The sequence below is a fragment of the Tiliqua scincoides genome, chromosome 6 (assembly GCF_035046505.1).
Source record: "Tiliqua scincoides isolate rTilSci1 chromosome 6, rTilSci1.hap2, whole genome shotgun sequence".
Classification (NCBI taxonomy): Eukaryota; Metazoa; Chordata; class Lepidosauria; order Squamata; family Scincidae; genus Tiliqua; species Tiliqua scincoides.
The window spans coordinates 82,528,434-82,553,033 of NC_089826.1; the positions used below are offsets into that span (position 1 = coordinate 82,528,434).

Genomic DNA, 24,600 nt, shown 5'->3' on the forward strand with positions numbered 1-24,600 from the left:
CAATATCAACATGATTTACAGCCCAATCCCCCTACCCCGAGGAAAGCCCTAGGCCCTGCAAAGGGGCAGCTTGCATCTGCACTATCTATTTTGCCAGCACAGATGAGAAGCTTTGCAGCCCAATGTGGGGGATAGGATCCAATGGAGGTCCCAGGTCAGTCTGTCCCGCCCACCCCAGAATGCCTCCTCCCACCGCTAAAAGCCACACCGCCGCTCAGCAGTGCTACTAACTGCTGGTGGCTTGTCATTGTCCTCCTGGCACTGAGGCTCAGTGCTGGCGCTCCCTCCTTTCCGGATTTGCGACACCCAGCACTGGTGGTATAAACATACCACTGGCACTAGAGCTCTTGGGACTGGGCTTTTAGGACCCAGTTAAATGCTTGTGCAAAAGTAAATTTTGTCCCATTGATTTTGAGAGGGTGAAATTGGAATAAACCCAAACACTTCATCTTAAAAGCAATTTATTTTGCATCATCACACATGAAACATGACCAAGAAACAGGGCCAAGTTGGGTAAGTAGAAAGACTTGGTTCTCTGCCTTGAACATGAACTGTAATTTACAAGACTAATGCAGGCACAACCTTTAAAAAAACTCAGGATCATGAAGGCTATATCCTTGGGGGGGGGGGCGGAAGGAAAGTGCTGTACTCGGAGACGTCTTTGTTTTGAGAATAAATTCTGTCCCTAGCCTTTGATGCTGGATGGTCTAAGCTCCACTGAGAGGAAGCAATATGAAACCATAAAGAGCACTCAAAAATACATTTTGTGCCATCTCTGAAATACATGGACACGCTCTCCACATCATCCCTAGCTTGTCATAATGATGGGCATTTTTCTAATCAATATTTTCCACTTTTTCATGCATACAAAAAGAGATTAACGATCCTGCCAAAAAACTGTCATACAAGATATTTTTCAATAAATTTTTGTAATATGGAAGCTAGGTCAAACTGGACATAAATTGTACTGTTTCATGCTTTTAAAAGAACTAAATTGCATGAAAGTTCTAGCTGATAAAAGCTCTTTCCCAGGTTACATTTATGAATGCATTTTTATTAGCTGAAAACTTTTTTTCCAAAGGTTAATTGTTATTGTGAAATGCAATTGAACTAGCAATGGCATGTTCAACATTGTATTGCTGAATAAACAGTGGCAATTATTATTATTTAATTAATATGAAGAATCAATAAAGAAAATGATGCCTTGTTTGTGAAACCTGCTAAATCCTTATAGTACAACATAACCTGAACTGTTCCTCTATCATTTCACTCACTGATTTGAGCAAATGTAAATCTAATGACACTGTTAGTAACTTTTTTATACTAACTTGTGTGATAATCGAGGGAGAGGGCCCTGTAACTAGCACCCTCCTTTTACCCCACAACTCATGCTTATTCTGAAATAATATGGAATTACCCACTGCTATCACAAGGCTAAAACCAGACAATGGGAACCATCTTGGAATTCCTTGCTCCCAGATGCTGGATAGGAATTCCAGATTCCCAGGAAGTCCTTGAAAACGAAGAAAGTTGCATAGGACTGGCAGTCAAGTGAATGAGACAATTTATTAAAATGGAGCAGCTGACAAAAAAAAGAGGTAAAAGGTACAAGTAAATAAATGCCAAATGCCAAAATGCTAAATGTCTATGTGAGAATGTAAGTTTTAAACAGATTTTCTTTGTATACTATTAAAATTTATCAAACATCTGTAACAGGAATGATGACATGATGTATTTTAAAAACCAAAGGGACAGAGAGTCTATACATATTTCTGTCCCCAAAAGAAAAGGGAGTGCTTGTTGAACAAGAAAGTTAGACCAAAGACCTTGACTGCCTTGTTGTGGAAGTCAACATGCTGTAGAGTGTAGTTACATGATTATAAGAGATATTTCTAACCTGTTTTTTTTCTTCCTTGTATATTCCTAGTGAATATTCTGCTTAAGAAATCCATATTTGCTCAGAAAGAGGACCTTGGCTTCCATGACCATTCCTCGTGGTGGTGTCTTCATGTCCTGTTCGCTGCTAGAGTGAGGAGACTCTGGGCCTCTGCCATGGCAATTTTTCTTTTAGGAGCCGCACTGCTTATTATTCAACCACAGGCAGTGTCTTCTCGACCGGCTGTCAGCTCTAAGACTGAAGCTGCTGCTCAGAAAGAGCCCTTTAGGAAAAGTGACTTCAAAGAAAACAACCACGCTAATGGAACATTCCAACAGCTTCCACAAACCGTCATTATCGGAGTACGGAAAGGCGGAACAAGAGCCTTACTTGAGATGTTGAGCCTTCATCCAGATATATCAGTGGCAGAAAGTGAAGTCCATTTCTTTGACTGGGAGGAGCACTACGGAAACGGATTGCAATGGTATATTAGCCAAATGCCATTCTCTTATCCTCACCAGATCACAGTGGAGAAAACCCCAGCATACTTTACCTCACCGAAAGTGCCTGAAAGAGTTTATAGCATGAACAAGCTTATCAGATTGCTCCTTATTTTACGAGACCCGACTGAGAGGGTGTTGTCAGACTATACTCAAGTGTTCTTTAACCACATGCAAAAACACAAGCCATATCCCTCCATTGAAGAATTCCTGGTTAAAGATGGCCAACTCAACGTGGACTACAAGGCAATAAACAGGAGCTTGTATTACGTTCACATGCAAAACTGGTTGAAGTACTTTCCCCTGGATCACATCCACATTGTAGATGGAGATAAGCTGATCAAAGACCCCTTTCCAGAAATTGTAAGGGTAGAAAGGTTTTTAAAGCTGTCTCCTCAGATCAATGCATCGAACTTTTACTTCAACAAAACAAAAGGCTTTTACTGCCTAAGGGACAGTGGTAGGGATCGGTGTTTACACGAGTCGAAAGGAAGAGCACACCCCAAAGTAGACCCAATTTTACTTGAAAAACTGTATGGATATTTCCACGAACCTAATCGAAAGTTCTTTGAGCTTGTTGGCAGAACATTTGATTGGCACTAAACAAGGTGGTAAGTTCAGGACAGAGGCTTCTGGGCAGCCTGCAGTGCTCCAGTGTACATTAAGGAATGGAGGGCATTTCAGCTATAATTTATTTGTAAAATCCATAAATGACTTGTATACAGTATTAGATTCATAACTGCCATATAAGTTAGTAATATTTTTCTACTTGTTAAATTAAAACATTTTGTAATGTTGTTTTTTTTCATGGTTGCTAACACTGTGTATTATGTCTAATATGAAGAAACACAAAATATTTCATGGAAAGAAAGTCTCCTTGAATTGTCTTTTAAAATTGGGTGTCTGTGTGTGTGTATACATACATAACACATGTGTTTAAAATGTAACATTTGCTCCCCCTTTCCCTAGTTTCCAAGGTTTTGTTGCCTCTACATGAACTTCATTTTGGTGTTTCTATCCTGTCACCTCTTCACCAAGACATCGTTTTAGTTTAAAAATCCCTTAACGAGTTTTATAAAATTAAGGGCCCAATCCTATTGAGGCCAGCACTGGCGTTACATTCGTACTGCGGGCACCAGATGTCGTAAAAGTGCCATAAGACTTACCCGCTTACCCCAGCAGCTGCCGCAGCCCCGTAGGATGCAGTGGTGGCCATTTTGGTGCCACTGCTCCTCCAAGGCAATTTAGGATTGGGCTGCCTGAGTCCTTTCGCCTTCCACACTATAGCAGCCATGCCCCCCCCCCCCCAAAAAAAAACCCATGCGCTGCATGCTTTGGTTTTTTGACAGTGTGGAGCACTTTACAACCATTGTAGTTGGCCTGCCAACAGCGCGCATTGCCACACATTGCCAGCCCACTAGTGATAAGACCGGAGCAGGCCCATGCATGGCAACAGACTGCTAAAGGCCTGCCAATAAAGGTAAGGTGAGGGGAGTGGAATGGGGTTGGGGAAGCCCAGAATAGGAGCAGGGGAAGGCTGGATCAGATACTGGAAGGAGGCAGGTTTGGCAGTAGCAGAGACCACCAAATCCAAACTCCCTTTCCAGACCTGATTCCGTGGCCTGGATCCTTGTGGACCTGTGCGCCCAGTTCCAAGTAGACCCTTTCATGCCACAGAGCCTTACCCAGAGGTGACCTCTGGGATCTCCTTCCTTCCCCCCTCCCCCGCAGAATGAAGCATGTCACATTTTGATGCTTCTGTTTTGGCAGGGAGAAAGCATAGGATTTGGCTGTGAGTCATATAATGTTTAGATTTCCCTGCATAATCATATGGAATCTTTGCCAGGCTTTTTAAAAGACTACTGGAACAAAAGCCAAATCATTGGCTTCAGAAATGTGGTTGCCTTGAATAGCTCATTCTTTAACTTAGGACACAATCCTAACCAGGTCTACTCAGAAGTAAGTCCTATTTTGTTCAGTGGGGCTTACTCTCAGGAAAGTGTGGTTAGGATTGTAGCCTTAGGGCCCAATCCTATCCAACTTTCCAGCACCGGTGCAACCACAATGCAGTCCCGAGGTAAGGGGACAAATGTTCCCATACCTTGAGGAGGCTGCTGTGACTGCCTCCCCACCACAGGATGCAGTGCACGCCCCATTGGCATGGCTGCACCGGCACTGGAAAATTGGATAGGATTGGGCCCCCAATCACATAATTCCTCTTGGGGGTGAATTTTTGAAATATTTATTTATTTGTAGATTAGAGCCTGCCTTTTCTTCACAAAGTGAGTACACAAGACAGTCATATATGATAAAAACAATATAAAATACATATAAGATAAAGCTAATAGAACAATCAACAGCAAGGAACATAACCGTAGCAATAAAAATAGTGAAGCAGTAAGAGAGATTGATCAGTTAAAACCAGCAGCATTAAGAGATAAATCTTTTGAAAAAGTATATACTCAGCAGACATAAAAGCACACATTAAAACAAAGCAGAAACTGAAGGCAGGAGCTACAGAACATGAACATAAGAACAGCCCCACTGGATCAGGCCATAGGCCCATCTAGTCCAGCTTCCTGTATCTCACAGCGGCCCACCAAATGCCCCAGGGAGCACACCAGATAACAAGAGACCTGCAAGGCCTCCTGGGAATTGTAGTTTAAGAACATAAGAACAGCCCCGCTGGATCAGGCCATAGGCCCATCTAGTCCAGCTTCCTGTATCTCACAGCGGCCCACCAAATGCCCCAGGGAGCACACCAGATAACAAGAGACCTCATTCTGGTGCCCTCCCTTGCATTGGCATTCTGACATAGCCAATTTCTAAAATCAGGAGGTTGTACATGCACATCATGGCTTGTAACCCGTAGTGGATTTTTCCTCCAGAAACTTGTCCAATCCCCTTTTAAAGGCATCCAGGCCAGATGCCATCACCACATCCTGTGGCAAGGAGTTCCACAGACCAACCACACGCTGAGTAAAGAAATTTTTTCTTTTGTCTGTTCTAACTCTCCCAACACTCAATTTGAGTGGATGTCCCCTGGTTCTGGTGTTGCGTGAGAGTGTAAAGAGCACCTCTCTATCCACTCTGTCCATCCCCTGCATAATTTTGTATGACTCAATCATGTCCCCCCTCAGGCACCTCTTTTCTAGGCTGAAGAGGCCCAAACGCCTTAGCCTTTCCTCATAAGGAAGGTGCTATAAAAGTAGAGGCGACACACACACACATGCACAAAATCACTGAACACAAAAAGCCAAACAAAACAAAATTTTAGTCCCCCATGGGAACGCATCAAGGGAGAGGGCCCCTTTCAAATCTCAGTGAAATATATTTTGGTTGTCTTCCTTCAACTATGTGATAAAATTTTGTAAACCCAGGATTGTTTTGGTATTCAAAAGTTTATTGTGTTTGCATATTGCCAGTTAATTCAAGAATGTTAGGACATGTAATCCCTGATGACAATGTACCCATAGAAGAGTAAGTTCTTAGTGTTCTTTTTCTTCATTATACTTTTACTTTGTGTTCTTTTTCTTGCAACCAATATATATATATTGGTTATATATATAAAAGCAGGCTTGGTTGTCAAGGTCTCCCATCTACTTCCAAGCTACAAAGTAAAAAACCTACAAACAGTAAGAGTGTTCATCAGAGAAGCAAAATTTGCTTTTCATCAAGAAACTAGAATCATGACTAGAAGGGGGCCGTTTATTTCTGCTTAGGAGTTTCCCACTCCTATGAGAAAAGTCCTGTACTTTGAAGTGGGGACAAAACCTTAACAGTAGCTGGAATGTGGTTTCCACCAAATGAACTATGCAGTGGTTCCCAAATGTGAGCTGTGGTTCCCCAAGGAGCACCAGAAACCACCGAGGGGAGCTACAGAATCCAGTGAAAAATCCACCACTCCATACAGTGATAGGATTGCAGCCCAAATGGGGAGCTGTGGCCAGTGGCCCAGTAGGTTACGGGAACTTTTCTAAGTTTGGGAATCACTGGACTATGGGATGTACAGTCCCCCAAGAGTCCTTGCAAAGCTGTCATAAATGACTGTCATAACAGTCATTTCACTAGTACCTGTAATAAATAAAAGCAAATGACTAGTCTGACACATTTTGAATTGTTCTTCATGTGCTCTCTCATCAGAACATGATGTACCTATGTGTTTCATCTATGCATTATTTTTTTTAATGGTTGACTGCAGGTATAGTGGAATGGCCATGACTATTTCAACTTTTGGTTTGGAAGCAATTTTTTCTTAAAGTTTGGTGGGACTGTAGAAATAAAACCTTGACATTACGTATTTTAGAATATTTGCTGAAGGAACATAAATAATAAGCCATCCGCCCTAGATTTTTCTTTTTCTTTTTCTGTAGTCACCACCTTCATAGTAGTTACAAAATTTCAGGAAAAAAATTAATAATGCAGTAAACAGATACTCTGAAAATTTGAAATGAATTATGGACTATATGAATTATATGAGTCATGGCAGGGAACAGCAGCTGGATGCCTGGAAGCAGCTGGTCTTCTGGATCAGTTGTCCCATAAAAGTAAGAAGGATGTGACTTGGTTAGCACTTGGGTACCACCTAGCATTGCCTGTGATGGTGGTTGCTGGCTGACATTAGGTTTGTTTTGAAAATACTTTGGGACATAGCTTTGGTTGGCAACCTTCAGTCTCGAAAGACTATGGTATAAGCCTACAGCACCCAGTATTCCCAGGCGGTCTCCCATCCAAGTACTAACCAGGCCTGACCCTGCTTAGCTTCCAAGATCAGACAACAAGCTAACCCCGGGGCCAGGGATTAAGCCAATTGGACCCCATGTCTAATGGCCCCCCATGCTAGGGTAAAAATAAAAAAAATAAAATCCAATCTTTTTACTAAACCATTCCACAAACAAGTGGATTTGCAACTATTTATTTTTCAAAGGTAATCTACACATGCTGTTTATTTGTAGGCTTACATGTATGCAATTTTATATTCAAATGTGCTTAGATCCATTTGGTCCATTAACTCACATGCACATTTTAAGCACACATTTTGATTGCTTTCCATTCTGTCATAAAGAAAGAAAATCTAAAATAATTTTTCATATATATCTCTAAGATTCTGCAGACCTTGGCTGTGAACCTGGAGCCCAAAAAGCCTGTTTTCAGGCCCCACAGCTCCTAAGGCCAGCCCTGGCCAACCCCATTTATTTTGTGGGGGTAGATCTCATTTCAAATCCATGGAACTAAATCTCAAGTATACAAGCAACTGATACCCTGCACATGCCCGATCACGTCTGATCTCGGAAGCTAAGCAGGGTCAGGCCTGGTTAGTACTTGGATGGGAGACCACATGGGAATACCGGGTGCTGTAGGCTTATACCATAGTCTTTCGAGACTGAAGGTTGCCAACCACAAGCACAGAACTGCAACTGCAATGGACAACTCAATCCTAAACTGCTCAGGCGCAGCGAGGCCACATGGCCTGTGCTGAATCCAATGCAGCTTAGGAGGTGACTGGAGGTCATATGGTTTAAGGCAGGGTTGGGCAAACATTTTGACAGGAGGGCCACATCATCACTGACACTGTGTTGGGGGCTAGGAAAAAATAATTAATTTACATTTCAAATTTGAATAAATTGACATAAATGAATACATTAGAGACAGAACTTACATGAATGAATGAATGAATGAATGAATTTTACTGAGCTTATTTATAATACACGTGAGAACTATAATACAGACATGTAGAACCTCATGAGAACTATGAACTGTTTGGCACACACCTCTTGCACAGTGAAAACAGACCAAGTCAAAAACTTATGGAGACATAACTTGTTCATAGGCAATTGGGGGGGGGGGGCAGAGAGCATTTAAAATAATGTCAAAGGAAAAGCAGAACACATACAGAGACTATAAAAGGCCTTGCTCTAACTTGGTCCATAGCTCACGTCTGGCAGTCATGACCGGTTCTGTGCCAGCAAAATGGCTGATGCAGAACTGAGAAGACCCGTTGGGGAAGTGTTCCCCAGAATAAGGTTTACAGGTTTACAGAAAGGATTGCAAACCAACTGCCCCCAAACATAAGATGCAGCGCACACTTCATTGGCATGGCTACATCAGCGTGTGTGTGTGTGGGGGGGATTCAATAGGATTAGTCTACTCAGCAAGGATGGGGTTTCCCCCTATTTTTCCCCTACATTTTCTATGTTTCATTTTGACCCCCTGGCTTCTCTGTGCCATTGCTCCACCTTTATATATCTGATCATGTTTAGCTCAAATGTCTTCTACTTACCATTAAGTATTTTCACTCTCACTTTTCTTTCTACCTACCTGATCTCCATTCTCTCCATACCCTGCATGATCTTTGCTCATTTGCTATCAATCTTTTTTCTAAGTTCAAAATTTTCACCTTTCTGCCTGTGGTGCACATTTTTCTTAGTAGCTCCTTATCATTGGAAATGAATGCTCTCAACTCTGTCTCACAGCATCCATCAACAACAACAACAACAACAACAACAGTATTTATATACCGCTTTTCAACAAAAAGTTCACAAAGCAGTTTACAGAGAAAATCAAATATCTAATAGCTCCCTGTCCCAAAAGGGCTCACAATCTAAAAAGATGCAACACCAGCAGACAGCCACTAGAAAAGACACTGCTGGGGTGAGGTGGGCTAGTTACTCTCCCCGTGCTAAATAAAAGAGGAGCACCCACTTGAAAAAGTGCCTCTTAACCAGTTAGCAGGGGTTATCATTATCACTCTTGCCACTTTTTTGCTTTTATTGTGCTGTGTTTCTATCTATCTATCTATCTATCTATCTATCTATCTATCTATCTATCTATCTATCTATCTATCTATCTATCTATCGCTAGTTACAGAAAGAGAGAGATACATGATTTTATTTTTATTATATAAAATAATATGCCACTTTGGGGGCTTTAGCTAAAAAATAATTATTTATTGTTTCATTTCATTAAATATAAATAATAATTATCTTCTACTAAAGGCATCCAAAGGACTATTTCTTTGCCAAGGCATTTCCCATTATAATCTGCTTCCTTGATCCCTTCTGTTTCCTGGCTCCTTCCCTTGTGTGTTGTGTTCTGTCTCTGCTTAATCTGTAAACCCACCCAGAGGAACCGCCTGTTCTCAATCTCTGTGAGGAGCCTGGTCTGTTTGAGGTTCTGGGACATTGGTTCACTACAGGGCCTTGATGACACTGCAAATAACAGAATTTAGCTTCCTGAATGTGTGTGTGTGTGTGTGTGTGTGTGTGTGTGTGTGTGTGTGTGTCAGTAGAAGCAAAGGCAGCAGTGAGGGGGGAGGGGTTGCTTACATAAAGCATAAAGCACCTACCATACTTACCACGCTACCAGCCCCACTAGCTACACTTCTGCATGTCTATACATCCTTTTCAAATCAAAATTTTTCTTCAGGTTGTTCTCTATTAAGAAGTATCTTTTCCTTTTCTGTGGTGCCGGTACATGCCTTACCCTAATCCCCTTCCTGGGCTCAATCCACTTGCACAGATCAACTCAACCTGTGCCAGCAAGGTCCAAGTTGATACATAGCAGCTTCTGGGGCCTACCAAGGGCAAGGAGACAAATGTCCCCTTACCTCAAGTAGACCCCCAGCAGCCAAAAATCCCAGGGGGTTACAATGGTTACTGCACCAACTCAGGGTTTTAGATAAGATTGGGCTGTTGTATATGAAATAGCATCATACCATAGCCCTTGACAACTGACTGATCTCTTGCCATACATGGATTAACCCCTATTCTTTCTAAGCCCAATTTTTGAAACTGACACTCTTTTGCAACATGACTCAGAGCCCAATCGAACGCACATCTACTCAGAAGCAAGCCCCATTGTTGTCAAAGGGGCCTACTCCCAGGTAAATGAGGAGAGGATTGCTTTCTCAGTCTTCTCAACATGCACATAAATCCCTCATGATTTTGATATCCAGTCCCCCATCAACTACAAATAAAACATTTTGATGAAGAAATGATTTGCATCCTGCAGGAGGAAAAGGAGAGAAGCTCCCTTTCGACCCTTTGCAGACTGAAGATTGGAAACTGAACATCTACACTAACTATATAAAAAAGAGCATCTGTGAACAACTTGGTTGGCTGGCAACTCTGCCAATTTTGACGCAACACCAATTTTGATGGTTTCACCAGCTTTGTTGTGGGCTCCTGTTCAGCGCCAACGAGAAGATATTTATTATTGAATATGTCTGTAGGTTGGCTTGTTGCATATTTCACATTTTATCACACTGGAATCCACTTACTAATTTAATTATTAAAGTGGCACTGATACCCCCATGTAGTGTTTTCATTTTTAATCACTTGTATCAACTGATGTCTCACTATACTAATACTCTGGAGAGAGAGAGAGAGAGAGAGAGAGAGACCTTGGACAAGTTTAACCCTGTTGCTGTATTTCTTCTCTGACTCACCGGAGTCGTTTTCAAGCCAGCTGTGGAAGCTGTTTAAATATGAAGCATGGAAACAACACTAAAAAGGTGGCAGGGAGATGAAGAAGTAAATTTTGTAAATGGGGATCCGGTGGGCCCAATGGATGTATATGTTTGAATAAGAGATTGAATAGCGTTCGCAAGTACTTTGATTGTCAGCTCAGTGAGCCAGAATTCTTTTCTGTTGGATTTCAAAGAGGCTTTGTGGCTCTTATCCAATATTGAACATTGCACTAGGTTAAAAATATACAGAGTACAATCCAGATTGCATCCTAGAAAGGCACAAGAGTTTGTGTCTCAAATTTGCAGTGTTTTCCATGGGAATATGGTCAGAGGAAATTAGGGTATAGTTTCTGACCAGGTCTGGCCCATCCATGAGGACAACTGAAGTGGTCGCCTCAGGGAACTGATTGGCAGGGGACACCCACTTTCATCTGCCCACTTGGGCCCACCACTCCTCATCCTCATTCCAGTAACTGGATTGGAAGAAGAGAAAAGGGTATGGAGTGGAAGATTTGTTTACTGAATGGCACTAGCAGTGATGGGAGAAACCAGAGTGGCTTGACTCGAGTCACAAGTCATGATCCCCCCCCCCTGTGACTTGGCTTGAAAACGAGTCATAACAGAGGCGCTTTCCGAGTCACCCAATCACTTTTTTGTGACTTTTTTTCCTCCCTGGCACAGTCAAGCTCATCAACATCTTTGGCCTTTTCTGTCCTCTCTCTTTCCTTGTATCTTATTGATAAGATTGTTATCAATTCCAACTCTGAAAAAGTACCCCAAATTAAAGTAGCAGACTTTAAGGATGGATAGATGGCAGGGGAACAAGGAAGCAGCAACAATGAAGTTATGACTGCAGCTCTCAGAGTGCCAGTTTGTTCATATATGGTTGGTTACTTGGATTAATTCCAGTTACCTCTTTTGGGATTATAGCTGGTTTCACCCATACACTTCACATGCAATAGAACAGCATTTCCCAAACAGTGGAGTCATGACCCACTGTTGGGTTGCAAGCCCGTATGTGGGGGGGTCACGATCCCATGTGAGCTAGGCCAGACAAGATGCAGAATCAACTTCCAGTTTGATCGGAAGTCACTTCTGCTGGCCATTGTGAGGGCTGCCAGACAATGGTAGAGTCAGTTGCTGGTTCAGGGCAACCCAGAAGAGGCCTCCCAGTAAGACATTCCAGCACTATCAGGAGCATCACATTGCGACCCACTGTGGAGGACGAGTTGGGTCGCAGTGCAGAAAAGTTTGGGAACCACTTTGATAGACAACTCTCTTGTTTGTAAAGAAATGCAAAACCAAGCACTCTGAAAATGTTAAAATAAAAACAGTAGCAGCCTAAGGCTTCAGGTAAAACTTAAACATTCCCTCCCCCCCCCCCTGCAAAAGGTTCAAATAACATACCCCCTTTGGCAGTTCAGTCAGCTGTAACCCCCCACCACACTCTGATTTTGTTCACAGCAGGCATTCTAACATGTTTGTTGCACACTGTGATGCCAAATGACATAGCCATTGATAAACTGCAGGAACAAGATGCTGTCTTCCTTATCTCCTGCAGCTGGTAACCTGCCTGACCTGTTTAGGATGATCTCTTTGAAAAATGGCTTTTTGTGTGCGGTTTGGGTGTAAGGAACATATAAAAGATTTAAAGCACTCTGTGAAAGCTCTTGGACGCATGGCATAAGTCATGTGGTGGATTGCTAAGTGGCCTGCGCACGATTCTGTCTCCCAGGCACTTGCCAAATTAAATGAGTTGTGGTTATTGCAATTTAAGAACGTACAACCCAGCGAAAAAGCCTGCCGTTCAACTGCAATTTCCATCTTAATGTAAGGGCAAGAAGCCTGAAAGTCCATCAAGGAAACTCAAATGCCCTTGAAGTGGAACAATATTAAGTGGAACTTTCCGATATTAAGTGGAACTTTAAAAAAAAAAAAAAAAAAGGACAAATGATGAGATTGGCAGCAATGCTCAACACCCTTTTTTGTCAAGTCATCCAGAAAAATATATGGAACTAATTGGAACATCTGTTAACGATGAGCTCATCTGGCAGGGCAAATCACCATTGGGGAAGAGGCAAAAAAACATATCACTGAAGTGGATTATAAGAGCAGTTTTCCAGCTCTTCAAGAAGAAAAACATATTGGATTTAAGGCAGAAGGCTATCAGTGTTGAAATACTGTTGCATTTGTATTTCTAGTAATTGAATTTATACTTATTGGTGGGATTTGACAGATGTGTTTTTTAAGGGAGGGAATCTGTGTTTAACCTTCCCTGCTGTTTTTTTATCAAAGGGTTCAGAAGGATATACAGCCCCCACCCCGAATCCACAGAGGATCCATTGCAGCCACCCCTATGGATACAGAAACTGCGGATACAGGAGAATGCTATAGAATTCAGTGGTTCCCAAACCGTGGGTTGGGACCCACTGGTGGGTTGCGACCTGATTTTTGGTGGGTGGCCAAAGGGTGATGAAAATATCAGTTTCAATTGCCTAAGTCCTGAAACTATTCAAAAATCAGATACTGTGTCGCTGCTAACTGTCCTGCAAGGAATTGTGGTCCTGCAGTTTTGCAAGCGTGGGTAAATAGAAGGAGATAAATGTTTGTGAGTCTTTCTTTCTGGTTATTATTTTTTATAAATAAATAAAATATCATTTTCTTCTAGATCTCCTTTCTATATGTCTGGTAAACCTAGGTGGGTCCTGACAGAGTGCTGTTTTTAAAAGTGGGTCTTGGTGCTAAAAAGTTTGGAAACCACTGCTTATAGGTACAATGCTCCACAGCGTTGAAGAATGTGGACAAAGTTCCAAACAACACAGTCCTGGAACATGCTGGAATCCCTAGCATGTATGCACCGCTGAAACAGAGACGCCAGCGTTGGCTCGGTCACGTCGTGAGAATGGATGATGGCCGGATCCCAAAGGATCTCCTCTATGGAGAACTCGTGCAAGGAAAGCGCCCTACAGGTAGACCACAGCTGCGATACAAGGACATCTGCAAGAGGGATCTGAAAGCCTTAGGAGTGGACCTCAACAGGTGGGAAACCCTGGCCACTGAGCGGCCCGCTTGGAGGCAGGCTGTGCAGCATGGCCGTTCCCAGTTTGAAGAGACACTTGGCCAACAGACCAAGGCAAAGAGGCAAAGGAAGAAGGCCCACAGCCAGGTAGACAGACCAGGGACACACTACACTTGCTCCCAGTGTGGAAGGGATTGTCACTCCCGAATCGGCCTTTTCAGCCACACTAGACGCTGTTCCAGAACCACCTTTCAGAGCGCGATACCATAGTCTTTTGAGACTGAAGGTTGCCAACTTGATTGCTCCACAGCCCATGGGCCCCCATCCCCATTACCTTCCACTTTCTTCATTAACAAGCAATCGTATCTCTTACAGACACTATGAGGGGAGCACAACTTGTGGGCAGGCAGCCTGCACACTAGGGGGAGGTGACTAAGCGAAGGTTAATAGGGAGCAAGATAGTTCCTGCTTCCTGTTAGTGTTCTGACTTTATCCTCCTAGTGTGCAGGCTGCTTGCCTGCTTGTTGCTTTCCTCTTGGAACATCTGTACATCTGCAAAACATCTGTAAAAGCAAGAAAAAAGGACTGCTTGTTAATGAAGGAAATGGAAGATCATGAACACAGGGGGCGCAGAGAACCGCACATAAATGAAACCACAGATACCGGATCCGTGGTTACAGGGGATGCTTGTACGTGGGAGCCATCCCACTTTACCCTCATAACTGCAAAATAGGTTATAAGAACATAAGAACAGCCCCACTGGATCAGGCCACAGGCCTATCTAGTCCAGCTTCCTGTATCTCACAGTGGCCCACCAAATGCCCCAGGGAGCACAACAGATAACAAGAGACCTGCAAGGCTTTCTGGGAATTGTAGTTAAGAACATAAGAACAGCCCCACTGGATCAGGCCATAGGCCTATCTAGTCCAGCTTCCTGTATCTCACAGCGGCCCACCAAATGCCCCAGGGAGCACACCAGATAACAAGAGACCTGCATCCTGCTGCCCTCAACCAGGTTACATTGAGAGATGCTAATTTGCCTGGTTCCACCCACTGAGCTTTACAGCTAAGAAGAGCTTTGTGTTCAAGTCTCCCCAAGACAAGTGCTACATTGCGTCCACCATGCCCTGCACCCAAATTTCTCCCATCAACCCACTCAGCAGCCCCTTTTCTATTCAGCCCTGCAGCTTCTGCATCCAAATAGTCTGGGTTTGGAAAAATAGCACAAATCCATCCTCCACAGTTGTTCTCCTAGGCAGAATGACTGGAACTGGTGGGAATATCATCACTGAGGCTCTTGCCATGGGCAGAAGAAGCTATAGGTACCATTCTGGACTTGTCCTTTTCTTGTATTCACTGAGACAACAACTGCAGCCTTTCAGAGATGTTGATGCTTTGGTTGCCCCTTCCTAGAAATGATGGAAATCTGTGACTGACTCCTTACATTTAGCATGTAGAAGTTGCAGGTGCCAGGTTTGACTGGGAGCTAGGAAAGATGGGGTTCAATCCTTTTCCCCAGCACCATCTTTCTTTATTATCAGCATCAGCAAAGGCTTTGGGAGTGGCTGGTTTATGCGCCATTCAGTGGTATATCTAGGGTATGGAGACTATGGACACCTGCCCTGGGCACCAGTTGACGGGGGCACCACAGAGCAGAAAGGGAAGCCAGTCAGGTTACAAAGCTACCACTGCCACATTGTGTTTTGATGCATCCTTCAAGTGGGTTCGTGCTTCAGTGACACCCTGGCTCCTTCCCTCGAGGCCGGCCTCCAAAGAAGAAGCTGGAAGGGTACAGCAGCGAGACCGCCAAGCTGCCCCGTGCAACCACCTCCTGTTTTAGCATCTTGGTGATCCTGCTACCGCACCGCTCTGGCTCTTTCCCTGGAGGCCAGCCTCCAAATAAAAAATGGAACTGCCAAGTAAGACTGCCAAGCTGCCCATCCAGGGGGTAAACCTGATGTCATGATATCACAACACCACAGCCCCAGGTGCCCCAATACCTGGGTGTGCTACAGGCATGCTCCATTTGCGGCAGCAGCCTAGAAGCACATGAAGGCACACTGGCTTTCATGCTGCCATAAAGGGCCTTGTGCTGTCAGAACATAAGTTCCAGCAGTGCAAGGCCCAGATAGGATTTGGCCCTCAGTTACTTGTATTTTAGAATAGTTACAAAAATCTACATTTAAAAACTAGTCTGGATGTTTGGGAGCACATTCTCCATAAGTATGTTACCTTCCACTCTGTGCCCAGAAGGATGTTTTGGAGCTCTGAGGCTATACAGTGCACTGAATGTCCTCTCATTGTCTCTGCTCTAAGTGCTTTATTTCAAAGAGTTGCAGTGCCATGATAAAAGAAAGAATCTAAGAATCTCACTCTCTAAGAAGCATTTTTGTAAAACTTAAAAATATTTTGGTTTGGGGTTATAAATCATTGGACCCTAGTTTGGCAGGAAGCAAAGATGCCTTTCTTCCAGGCAAAAAACCGAACCTTTTCAGGCAAAAGGAAGATGAAAAAGAAAATGACTAGTTGGCCTACTTTCAAGCAAGATAAAATGCAGTTATGATGCGTACTCTTAACTAGGAGTGAGTTGAAAATATGGGGAGGGGGAGGAAGTTAGCTTTTACCATTGCATTCTACCTAACACAGGGGCAGCAAACTTCAACTGCAATTCTACGATCCTCACTTTCCAGGGAGTAAGTCCCATTGAACACAACTGAACTTACTTCTGAGTAGACCGATTAGGATTGTGTCCTTCATCAGTGAACACCGTCCTTCCTCTAAGACACTGCATGATCAGAACATTTGGATCCAGAAGGAATAGGCAGTTTTCACACTTTCCCAAACTGCAATATTTCATGATGTTCTAAAATCCTAGAATCACTGCTAGGGTTTCATATTGTTCCCAGTTAAAGACACAAAGTCCTGCTGCCTTAATTGTGTTGGGTTTGCTCCCCATTTGCAAAGATCTGAGTTATGGGGAGATGGTTCCTGCTTTGAAAGTGAGTGGGTCACCTTGTACCACTTGTGTTTGTTTTTTAAAAATAAATAAATAAATATTAAACATACTTCCCCCTGTTGTTTTTTCAATAAATTAAAAAAAAACCTTGCTATTTCATTAAGAACACACACACACACACACACACACACACACACACACACACACACACAAACTTGACAATTCTTCCCTTGCTAAGCGAAAGCACCCAAGCATTTTAAAAAGCATGCCAAAAGCAGACCAATTTATCTGGTGTGCTCCCTGGGTCATTTGGTGGTCATTTGGTGAAATAAAGGAAGCTGGACTAGATGGGCCTATGGCCTGATCCAGTGGGGCTGTTCTTATGTTCAATTTGGTGGTCACTTCAGGCATTGTTTCAGCTTGTGTTGGGCCCAAGCATACAGTGAACCCTTGATTTAATGGATGCAAATGGCAGGATCCAATCCCCTCTTTTTTAATCTCCTGGCCCCTTTTCTCTCCTCGGACTTACACCAGCAAAAAGGCTGGCGTCAGTGGCATAGCTAAGGGGAGGTGGAGCACATTCCCCCCGATACCATGCCTTGAGGGTGTGCCAACCCATACCCTGATGGCGGATTCTGAGGCAGGGCAGAAACCGGCCCACTCACCATGTCTCACGGGGGTGCAGGACAAGGTTCTGTAGCAGCGGAAAAAGCCGTAGATGCTCTGAGCGTGCCGTAAATCCGGAAGTCGTACGTGGTGATGTCATCATGTCCTTGCAATTACTTCTGGGTCAGGCACTTTCAGGGGGAGTGACGTCCAACATCATGGATTTGAGATGCCCTAGCTGTGCCACAGGCTGGCATGGGTCCAAGGAGTCCCAGAGGCAATCAGACAACCTATCAGGGGGTAAGTGTATTTTTACTTACCTCCTACAGGCTGGCCAATCCCCCCTCTCACAGCATGTGGCACAGCCTCTGTTGGCACAGCTGCATGCCATAACATGGAATTGTTAGGGGATAGGATTGGACAGTTAGACTCATATTCTTAAAGTGAATGGAAATTATCCACAGTCCCTTTTGCTCAGTGTAACAACCTGTACCTTTTGAAACCTGTTCTCTCTTGGTAGGAAGTATAATGCAAGAATCATTTGGGCTGAAAGAAGCTCTTTCAACTGGTTTTTTTTTTCTTTTTCCCATAAGACTAGTACCCCTTTTCAAAGGGAGAATGTGACACTGATAACGCGTGTATTTGCGGCTAGTCAATCATTACCCTTGCAGGGAACAAAATTAACATAGCTATGGGCTATGCTGCTTGGATTTCACAGGTAGCTATGCCTGAATGAATGGTTGGAAGGGGGAAAAAAAGGAACAAGCAAATGAAAACAGTTCACATTTCTTTCTTAGGGTTTTTGAAATTAAGGGTAAAATTATGCCCACAGAGAGATAACCAAGTGTAAGAATGTTGAGAATCCTGCAGATGACAATGAAGGCAACCCTCTTCGTGATAAGGCTCTGCAAGTACTGAATAAAATGAGATTTTATTAGACTAATAATAGACAGGAAGGTGGAAATAGGCCAACAAAGGGGAATCACAGATAAGGACAAGCACCTCATCTCTAAAGAACACTTAGGACAGTTTTGGATGGAAATCAAGGAAGGAAAATTAAACTTGGCTCAAGGAAGCTACAGAAAGTGAAAAAGAGAAGTAAAGAAGCAATAATAAGATGGAATACATCCAAAGATTCCACCACTGCCTTTCTCCAACTCTTCCTCACTCTTGGTGGAGGAGATGATGATGGCAGCTGCAGCAGTGGCAGCCCTCCATTTAATTGGCTGCAGTTGCTGGTTCCTCCCTTCCTTCTTCCTCCTTCCCCTCTTACCTGTACCCTGTTCCTGGCTATGCCAGGAATTGTTTTGAAATAGCATGGCAAAGTGCGGTGGATCATCTTGAGAGCGAGGATGGTGTAGTGGTTGGATGTTCGACCTGGAATCTCATGAGATTTGGGCACCACCACCTTGGATCTCACAAAAGATGGTGGTGCCGAGCTCAGCTGGGAAGAAGAGGCTGTGGGGGTGTCACGACCCAGATAAGTTTGGGAACCACTGCCTTTGCGGGTTGAGAACTTGGCATTCTCAATCAGATGATCTGCAGCTTTGAGCTAGGGTGGGATCACTCAAAATGGGAATAGACAATTGTGTCTTGTCTCATCCATGGCAGGTGCCTACACTAAAGGGGGAGGAGTGTTCTGAGATAGGACACTGCAGTGTTGACGGTATCTTGTTTAGCACCAATTTCAATAAACGTGGCCCATTTTTAATCCAATGCTTGCCTTGGCCATTTATTGAAAGATGCTAGGACAATAGGAATTGGCTGGACCGAAGGAAAGAAATAAGGTGGCTTGGGAAAGAGGCAAGACAGTGGAGACCAAATCAACAAACTTGACTTGAACTAACCAGGAAATGCTGTAACTGCAGGCTCCTATTGGTTTTATCGCTGCTGCTGCCACCAGTGGTGTAGCTAGAGGGGGTGCAAAGAACTATGTTTTGCTGGTGCCTGCTGTGCAAGCAGCCTCTCCCCCTCCCCTTCGGAGCCATTCCCGACGGTGGGAGCAAAATGGAGGCGGAATGCCTCTTCTGAAGGGGAGGGGCCACTTGCAAAGCGCAATTAGCTTAGTGCTTTGCACCCCCTCTAACTATGCCACAGTCTGCTGCTATGATCACCTCGCAAAGTGTTTTGCCTCACTTTTGCCTCCTTCTATTTAAATGTGAAAAAATGTTTGTGTTCAAACATTGAGCTCTCTGAAAATTTCAGGCATCCAATTGATGTGCGGCTTTAACAAATAGAAAGGCAGGACTGGTTATAACTGCTGAGGGCAGCGGAAAGAAGCATCAACAAATAATCAGGCTGAGCACACCCCAAAGAACAGATTGAAAAGAGAAAACCCATCTGCAGAGCAGTGAAAGAGCAAAACAAGGGATTTATAATCCTAGCCAAAAAAGGGGCGGGAATGAAACTGCAGACAGACATGGAAGTTTCCACACTAAAATCTCCCTGCTGGTCTTTAGAGAGCTCTGGCTTGATTTGATTATTTTTGTGAATGTTTGTGCAGCTGTCTCATTGGTCTATCTGCGATGCTAAACAGAGATGCCGAGAACCACCACTTCTAAAAGTGTTATTCAAAATGGCAGAGAGCAAATTTAGAAAGCAATTTGAGGTTTCTGAATAAGACTGTTCTTTAGCACCCTGTTCAGTTAATTCGTCATTTCCTCTAGGAGGAAAGATAACCCTATGGCTATACTCCACTTAGATTAAAAATAGAACAGGGGTTCTATAGTGTATATTATTCTTAGCCCTATTGATTTACATGGTAATCTACAGAGCAATGTAAGCAAAAATGACCAGCCTCTGCCCCAAGGATCCTACAACTGAAGTCTGACCAGTGAGAGAAGCAACAGGGAAAGGAGGAAAAGAATAAGTGTGAGCACAAGAAGTTGTATTACACATGGGCTAAGAACAGATTCGGACATTCTGGTACATCATTTGGTCCGTCCATTCAGAACTGAGTATGCACTGTGGGCATACCACTTTGTTACTCCAGCTGGCCTGAAAGGGGGTCTCTCTGTCTCACTCATTCTTAGTGTGTGTGTGTGTGTGTGTCTGTCTGTCTGTCTGTCTGAAGGGGGTCTCTCTGTCTCACTCATTCTTTGTGTGTGTGTGTGTGTGTGTGTGTGTCTGTCTGTCTGTCTGTCTGTGAATCAATAGTTGACAACCATATGACATCGCCACACCGCCTGCATCTCAAGCTTGGGGATGCATCCAACCCAGCAACTATAGAAGGGAAGGAAAACTAGAAACAAAAAGGACAAGGTTACGATGTGAAGAAAGTTGATGTTTGTTCTGTGATATTTGAAAGAACCACTCAAATATTTGACTACAAGCCTGTAATCTAAAATAATTGATTTTTTGCCCTTACTGTGAGAAGTGAGAGGTCTGTTTAAAAAGAATTCTATGTATGTAAGTATTTTAAAAGATTTGTATCCCAATTTTTTTTCCTCCAGGAATTCAAGGTGGCTCTCAAAGTGAATTAAAAAACAATAAAGATTCAATAAAAATCATAAGAAACAGGCCAGTGGAGCACATTTCCAAAACTAGCATCAAAATAAAGAGAGGTAAAAACACAATGCAACTCAATATATCTGTGAAGTGCCTTCAATGAGTCACAGCAGTTTCCTAGGTCTCCTACAACCCAACGTGTGGGCCTCGCTGTACGAAATCCCTCATCACTTCGAATAAACGTGACAGCTGGAACTCTTCAGACACAACAACGGCCAAGAACTATACCTTCTTTACTGCCATCACTGACACAAAATATTCCCTAATATGGGATCTAGTCCAGTGGCTCTCACATGTTTTAGTCCCACGACCCGCTTTTTAAAATGACAATCTGTTGGGATCCACCAGAAGTGATGTCATTAACCTGGAGGTGATGTCATGGCTAGAAGTGACATCATCAAGTAAGAAAATTTTTAACACCCTCATATACAACAAAATCAAATTAATTACATGAAGCCACAATCTTAACTTGCACTGGCAGGCTGGCAGGCCTGTGCTGCAAGTTTGGGGCCGAAAGCAGTGCAGCCTGAGGCAAGGGGAAGCCTTTCCCCTTGTCCCACGTCGCACTGCAGCAGCCCCAATGAGTCTACTTGGATCTGTGCCACCTAAAGAGATGGTGCAAATCTGAGCAGCCCAGAGCCACACTGTGCTGCCCATAACTGCCAGATCCTGGCCCTTCCTCCCTCTCCCCGCCCACCCACTCCCAGGAACATCCAACGCCAGCCTTCCCCTGCCCCTAAACTTCTCCTTCCCACCTCCTTCCCACCTCCTTCCCACGCCCCCTCCGACCCCTGCATTGGCCAAGCTCAGCCCCTAGGCAAGGGGAAGGGATCCCCCTTATGCCATGTAACACAGCAGCAGTCCCAGTTGGGCTCTTTGGATCTACGCCACCTAAAGAGGTTGTGCAGATTCTGGCCCCACACCCCCACTTGGCCCTGGTCCACCCACAGGCCCGCTTGCCCCCCACCCTCCCCTTGTACTGGAACACCTCCATTCTACCCTTCTCCACTCTCCCCAGACCCCCGTGCCAGCCACACACTGCCACTCACCTCTCTTCTGGTACAATAGCACTGGAATCCACTTCTGGAGGCTGGCACACTTCCCTGAGCCCACCTCCTGACTCCTGGGGTGGTGCGAAAGTGCCAACTCAACAGATTGTTGGGATTGTGCCCCCAGTGTGTCTTCTACCACTGTACCTTAAGTTTTTGCCCCATATATTTCATTGCCAACAGCTCCTCAGAAACCCAAAAGTTCAGCCTGGCTCTGCTATTAGACAGACGGCATTCAGGAATGATCATGTCACCCATGATCAGGTCACCATGCGACCTGAAGAAAACACAAACGATCTCCGACACTCTTTCTCTCGATACCGAGCTAAACAAGCGCATTGGTAAAGCAGCTACCACGTTTTCCAGACTCACAAAGAGAGTCTGGTCCAACAAGAAGCTGACGGAACATACCAAGATCCAGGTCTACAGAGCTTGCATCCTGAGTACACTTCTGTACTGCAGCGAGTCATGGACTCTTCGCTCACAACAGGAGAGGAAACTGAATGCTTTCCACATGCGCTGCCTCCAATGCATCCTTGGCATCACCTGGCAGGACAAAGTTCCAAACAACACAGTCCTGGAACGAGCTGGAAGCCCTAGCATGTATGCACTGCTGAAACAGAGACGCCTGCGTTGGCTCAGTCATGTCGTGAGAATGGATGATGGCCGGATCCCAAAGGATCTCCTCTATGGAGAACTCGTGCAAGGAAAGCGCCCTACAGGTAGACCACAGCTGCGATACAAGGACGTCTGCAAGAGGGATCAGAAGGCCTTAGGAGTGGACCTCGACAGGTGGGAAACCCTGGCCTCTGAGCAGCCCGCTTGGAGGCAGGCTGTGCAGCATGGCCTTTCCCAGTTTGAAGAGACACTTGGCCAACAGTCTGAGGCAAAGAGGCAAAGAAGGAAGGCCCATAACCAGGGAGACAGACCAGGGACAGACTGCACTTGCTCCCAGTGTGGAAGGGATTGTCACTCCCGAATCAGCCTTTTCAGCCACACTAGATGCTGTTCCAGAACCACCATTCAGAGCGTGATACCAGAGTCTTTCGAGACTGAAGGTTGCCAACAACATGTCACCCAACCTGGCCATTTCCCCATTCCAAATAAAGGCATCAACAGAACTTACAGCAAAGTTAATAAGAAATCTCTCAGAGCTTTCAGGAATCCATTTGACAGCGGCATCACTATGGCAGTGCAGGCTGCACAGGGTGTCACCCTCAGAAGGGGCAACACCACATTGCCTGAGCCTCCATTGGTGATCTTAAATCTTCTCCAGGCCCAGTCGCCTCGCACTCTCGCCAACTATCATGTTTGTGCTGCTCACTGATGAGAATATGAAGCAACTGGACCCAGAGCAGGCTGAAGATTGCCAAATGGAGGCAGTGTGGAGATGGGCTTTTTGCACTGAAAGCAACGCAATAGACCAGAAGATGGAGGGGCAGGTGATGTGATTATGTCATTATGTCAGCCCCAAACTTCTGGGATGCTTCTCCTTGTCAGCACTGCACTGGGTAGCACCAACCCCAGGGATGCCTCTACCATTTGATTCCATCTGCCTTTGGGGCAGACCATTGGTCCTCACTGCTGCAGAGGTTAGGAGACTGGAAAAGCTTAAACCCTATCAGGTACTGCTCTGGCCATGAAAAAAATGATCTCCTCCACCTCTAGTTCACCATCCTCTAGCCCAGGGGTGCCCAAACCCCGGCCCTGGGGCCACTTGCAGCCCTCGAGGCCTCTCAATGCGGCCCTCAGGGAGCCCCCAGTCTCCAATGAGCCTCTGGCCCTCCAGAGATTTGTTGGAGCCTGCACTGGCCCGACACAACTACTCTCAGCGTGAGGGCAACTGTTTGACTTCTCGGATGAGCTGTGGGATGAGGGCTTCCTCCACTGCTTGCTGCTTCACGTCTGTGATGCAGTAGTGGCAGCAAAGGAAAGGCCAGCCTTGCTTTGTGCAAGGCCTTTTATAGGCCTTGAGCTATTGCAAGACCTTCATTTATTCATATAAGTTCATCTTTAATATATTCATTTATGTAAACTTATGTAAATTTATTCAAATTTTAAATGTAAATTAATTCTTTTTTTTTTCCCTGGCCCCCAACACAGTGTCAGAGAGATGATGTGGCCATCCTGCCAAAAACTTTGGACACCCCTGCTCTAGCCCAGCGGCAAACACTAGGTCCAAAGTATGACCTGTACTGTGCATAAGGGTTGGTAATATTTCAGGCAGGCTCATGGTTGTCAAGGCAGCCATGAAATTCTGAGCCACACCAGCGGCCTTGGATGATAAGGTCTCTCAACACTAAAAGCCTGGAAGACTCCGACACTACACACAAGACCACCTTGCTCTCATCCATCCCTATTCTAGACTTGCCTGGAAATTGGAAATTGTTAACATATTGGAAATACTTTTTGTAGCATTGCTAAATTCTCTAGTTCAGCGGTTCTCAAATATTTCAGCACCCACTTTTTAATGTGAAAATCTACTGGGACCCACCAGAAGTGATGTCATCCACCTGGAAGTGAATTCATCAAGCAGGAAATTGACATCATCACGGAGGAAATTTTTTAACATCCCCCATACGACAAAATAAAATTTAAGTCAGTAAATAAGTAAATTAAA

The 24,600-nt window shown here is 44.4% G+C and overlaps 1 protein-coding gene and 1 pseudogene across 1 annotated transcript; both read left to right on the forward strand.

The window, feature by feature from the left end:
• The first annotated feature begins 2,052 nt into the window (after positions 1-2,052).
• On the forward strand, positions 2,053-2,979 carry HS3ST1 (heparan sulfate-glucosamine 3-sulfotransferase 1). Its single transcript, XM_066632682.1, has one exon. The coding sequence runs from the start codon at positions 2,053-2,055 to the stop codon at positions 2,977-2,979; it is 927 nt and encodes a 308-aa protein (XP_066488779.1).
• Positions 2,980-7,618: 4,639 nt separating this feature from the next.
• LOC136656320 (5S ribosomal RNA) lies at positions 7,619-7,739 on the forward strand (annotated as a pseudogene).
• Positions 7,740-24,600: the final 16,861 nt, after the last annotated feature.

Coding starts and splice junctions, on each gene's coding strand:
- HS3ST1 (XM_066632682.1), top strand. CDS start 2,053: ATGGCAATTTTTCTTTTAGGAGCCGCACTGCTTATTATTCAACCACAG.